Source organism: Penaeus japonicus, unplaced genomic scaffold, assembly GCF_977035675.1.
Source record: "Penaeus japonicus unplaced genomic scaffold, GWHDUDI00000001_assembly GWHDUDI00000040, whole genome shotgun sequence".
Lineage (NCBI taxonomy): Eukaryota > Metazoa > Arthropoda > Malacostraca > Decapoda > Penaeidae > Penaeus > Penaeus japonicus.
The window spans coordinates 8,646,157-8,651,156 of NW_028234442.1; the positions used below are offsets into that span (position 1 = coordinate 8,646,157).

Below are 5,000 nucleotides of genomic sequence, written 5' to 3' on the forward strand. Positions count from 1 at the left end.
TAAGGAATTGATAAATAAATTAAAAAATCAGTAGATAGATGGATAAATACTCTCTCTCTCTTTCTCACTCTCCCTCTCTCCCTCCCCTGCTTCCATCCCTCGCTCGCTCCTTCCCTCCCTCGCTTGCTTCCTCCCTCCATCCCTCCCTCCCTCCCACCAACCCACCATCCCTCTCCTCCTTTCCTCTTCCATCCACCCAACCCAGAACTCACCCTTCCTCCTCCTGCCCACAGGTCCGTCGGCGTCCTAACCTACGTGCTCCTGACGGGCCACTCGCCCTTCGGAGGAGACACGAAGCAAGAGACGTTCCTCAACATCTCGCAGGGTCAGGTGGACTTCCCGGAGGAGCTGTTCGAGGGCGTGTCCGAGCAAGGAATGGACTTCATATCGCAGCTGCTGGTTGTTGAGCCGAGGTACGTTGGCGACGGTCTTCGGGTATGGGAGGTGTTGGCTGGGACGTGGGTTGATGGGTGTTAGTAAGGAGACACAGCCACAGAAAGAACGTGTAAGGCATAACCACAGTAAGAAGGTATAAGGCATAACCACAGTAAGAAGGTATAAGGCATAACCACAGTAAGAACGTATAAGGCATAACCACAGAAAGAACATATAAGGCATAACCACAGTAAGAACGTGTAAGGCATAATCACAGTAAGAACGCATAGGGCATGACCACAGTAAGAACATGTAAGGCACAGCCACAGTAAGAACATGTAAGGCATAACCACAATAAGGACGTATAAGGCATAACCACAGTAAGAACGTGTAAGGCATAATCACAGTAAGAACGTGTAAGGCATAACCACAATAAGGACGTATAAGGCATAACCACAGTAAGAACATGTAAGGCACAGCCATAGTAAGAACGTGTAAGGCATAACCACAGTAAGAACGTGAAAGGCACAGCCACAGTAAGAACGTGTAAGGCATAACCAAAGTAAGAACGTGTAAGGCATAACCACAGTAAGAACGTGTAAGGCACAGCCACAGTAAGAACGTGTAAGGCATAACCACAGTAAGAACATGTAAGGTATAACCACATTAAGAACGTGTAAGGCATAACCACAGTAAGAACATGTAAGGCATAACCACAGAAAGAACATATAAGGCATAACCACAGTAAGAACATGTAAGGCATAACCACAGTAAGAACGTGTAAGGCATAACCACAGTAAGAACCTATAAGGCATAACCACAGTAAGAACGTGTAAGGCATAACCACAGTAAGAACGTATAAGGCATAACCACAGTAAGAACGTATAAGGCATAACCACAGTAAGAACCGATAAGGCATAACCACAGTAAGAACGTGTAAGGCATAACCACAGTAAGAACCTATAAGGCATAACCACAGTAAGAACGTGTAAGGCATAACCACAGTAAGAACATGTAAGGCATAACCACAGTAAGAACGTATAAGGCATAACCACAGTAAGAACGTATAAGGCATAACCACAGTAAGAACCTATAAGGCATAACCACAGTAAGAACCTATAAGGCATAACCACAGTAAGAACGTATAAGGCATAACCACAGTAAGAACCTATAAGGCATAACCACAGTAAGAACCTATAAGGCATAACCACAGTAAGAACCTATAAGGCATAACCACAGTAAGAACGTGTAAGGCATAACCACAGTAAGAACGCATAAGGCATAACCACAATAAGAACGCATAAGGCATAACCACAATAAGAACGCATAAGGCATAACCACAATAAGAACGTATAAGGCATAACCACAGTAAGAACGTGTAAGGCATAACCACAGTAAGAACGTATAAGGCATAACCACAGTAAGAACCTATAAGGCATAACCACAGTAAGAACCTATAAGGCATAACCACAGTAAGAACCGATAAGGCATAACCACAGTAAGAACGTGTAAGGCATAACCACAGTAAGAACCTATAAGGCATAACCACAGTAAGAACGTATAAGGCATAACCACAGCAAGAACGCATAAGGCATAACCACAGTAAGAACGTGTAAGGCATAACCACAGTAAGAACGTGTAAGGCATAACCACAGTAAGAACGTGTAAGGCATAACCACAGTAAGAACGTGTAAGGCATAACCACAGTAAGAACGTGTAAGGCATAACCACAGTAAGAACGTATAAGGCATAACCACAGAAAGAACGTGTAAGGCATAACCACAGAAAGAACATATAAGGCATAACCACAGTAAGAACGTGTAAGGCATAACCACAGTAAGAACGTGTAAGGCATAACCACAGTAAGAACGTGTAAGGCATAACCACAGTAAGAACGTGTAAGGCATAACCACAGTAAGAACGTATAAGGCATAACCACAGTAAGAACCTATAAGGCATAACCACAGTAAGAACGTGTAAGGCATAACCACAGTAAGAACCTATAAGGCATAACCACAGTAAGAACGTGTAAGGCATAACCACAGTAAGAACGTGTAAGGCATAACCACAGTAAGAACGTGTAAGGCATAACCACAGTAAGAACGTGTAAGGCATAACCACAGTAAGAACGTGAAAGGCATAACCACAGTAAGAACGTGTAAGGCATAACCACAGTAAGAACGTGTAAGGCATAACCACAATAAGAACGCATAAGGCATAACCACAATAAGAACGCATAAGGCATAACCACAATAAGAACGCATAAGGCATAACCACAATAAGAACGTATAAGGCATAACCACAATAAGAACGCATAAGGCATAACCACAATAAGAACGCATAAGTCACAGCCACAGTAAGAAGGTATATTTACCACCAAGACACAGCCACAGCAAGAATGTAAACAAAATCGTAGCGTGTCGAAGTCCTTCTGACCTCTTCTTCGGACAAGCCAAAAAAACAAAAGGGAGGGAGACGATTGGATCCATCTTGGGTTTGCTCGTCGGAAAAGGAATTCTACAGGACTTCGAAACGTTACGGCTTCATTTACGTTCTTTACTGAGGCTGTATCTTATTAATGTGTGCGTGCATGTTATTGTGTGTTACTTCTGTTTCATGTTGGTATTTTAGTGTTGTTTGTCTCGTAGGCAACGGCACAAAGTCAGGCGAAATTAGCTCAGCCCCCTCCTTATTGCATCTTTTCGTCTAGCCAGTCAGGTCCTCGGCATTCACTCGCTCGTCTTGGATTCAGGGAGAAAAGTGATTGTAATTAATTTCAAATGTATAAGGGGCGTGGCTGATTTCGCCTGATTTTCTGATGGTGAATTTAGTATCATTACTGTTGCTTATGTCAGATGGAGTGATGATGAGTGTAATGCTGTTTTTATTGTGTCATTGTGTGCGTGTGTGTGTGCACTGATTTGTACAAATCTATCCCCATCTCATCCCTCTCCTCCTCTCTTCTGCAGCGGCCGCCTCACCGTGGATGAGGCCCTTGAGCACCAGTGGCTTCGCGCCGCGCCCACGCCCGCGCAGCCGCCCCCGCTTGTGCCCCCGGCCAGCGCCTCTGCCCGCTCCGAAGGACACGGCCCCCGAGAGCCGGTCCTGCCCCCTTCCAGATCCTCGCCCACTGGCGCCTCTCCCCCGAGCCCCACGGCGTGCGCCTCCCCCCGCAGCCGCAGACACAGGGAGCTCGAAGCAGCCAGCGCGAGTGGCAGCGGCGCCGCCCTCGGCCGCCGGAAGGAGGGCTCGCCGCGCCCGTCCTCGCCGTCGCAGCCCGCCGACCGCAGGGCGAAGCTCCACGTGTCCAACTTCAGCCTCAGGGCGGCATCGGCGACCCTGGCGGCGGCGGCATCGGCGGCGGCGGACCTCTCGACCAAGGCCAAGTGCTTCCCCGTCCCGTCGCGCTTGTGTCGGGAGCGGACGGACGCCGCGACGCACGTTTCGCACCTTACCAAAGACACCGAAGGGAGCGGCGCATCCTGCTCTTTGAGTCCGAGCAGAGAGCCCGTCGCCGCGTCTCTGTGCCTGAGTAAAGAACCCGTCGCCACGACTCACAGTCTCGGCAGAGAAACCGTCTCTCTCAGTCTGACCCGAGAAGCCGTCCCCGCGTCCCTGAACCTGAGTCTGAACCGAGAGCCTGTGACGACGTCCCTGAGCCTGAACCGAGAAGCCGACGGCACTTGGCGCACGACCGACTCCGTCAACAAGGAGAACAACAAGAACAGCATCAACAAGACGGAGGAGGCCGCGTACATCTCGAGCCCTTGCTGCAAGGACGTCCTGGACTCGCCCAGCCGCCCGAGGAGCCGCTTCGTCCACGCCGAGATCGCGAAGAGGGACTCCGAGGCCAAGAAGCTCGCCGGCTGCAGCAAGGAGGGCAAGGAGAACAAGGAGAACGGCCGGGAGACCAAGGACAGCCACAGGGAGAAGCTGAAGCCGTCGCCGCTGTGCCTCAGACGCCAGAGCTCCAAGTGTGACCTGCACTCGCCTACTGAGCAGCAGAAGTTCGGCCCCATACAGGGCTCGGTCACCAAGAGAATCGAAAAGGGAATGATATACTGACTTTAAACAAGTTAGTGGTAGCAATTAGGGGGAACTTCGGTGTGTATTTATCACGAAATGTTACAGAGGGACAAGAGTCCGAGAGGCAAGCAATGTCTCTATTAATGCAATTCTTAGTAAAGCCTGTGGCACTAAAAGTTGTCATAGTATTATATAAGTATTGGATACCTCAAACACAAGGTGCCTTGTATATAATGTATGTAAAAGTATAATTTGAGTATTTACAATGCACACCTCCAGGTGGTTGATACCGTAAAGCAATGCAAAAACAAAAGGAAAACGGATAAAAAAGACAAAAAACTTTCAAAAGAGAAGAAAAGAATAAGATTTATATATCAAATAGAGATAAAAGATGCTTTATATGTTAAGGTAACGTTCACAGAACATTATCTGATGTGAAAACGAACCAAAAGGATAAGAGAGAGAATGAGCAAATGCCAATAAAGACGAGAAAGAACTATACGTGACAAAAAGATTCCAGAAGAGGACCAAAAGAGTTGAAAACGCTGATGAATTTAAGTGATTCCATTCCTTATAGTTGTACGTTTTTAAATGTATGT

General features: G+C 47.4%; 1 protein-coding gene across 1 annotated transcript in view; it reads left to right on the top strand.

Moving 5' to 3' along the window:
- Positions 1–5,000, top strand: part of LOC122267526 (uncharacterized) — a 34,445-nt gene that overhangs the window by 28,267 nt on the left and 1,178 nt on the right. Inside the window, exons 6-7 of the mRNA XM_086534242.1 lie at positions 234–413; positions 3,345–5,000. The exon at positions 3,345–5,000 is cut by the window's right edge and continues 1,178 nt beyond it. Of these exons, the coding sequence (XP_086390368.1) occupies positions 234–413; positions 3,345–4,440 (1,276 nt within the window). The 3' untranslated portion in view covers positions 4,441–5,000. The remainder of the gene's footprint in view (positions 1–233; positions 414–3,344) is intronic.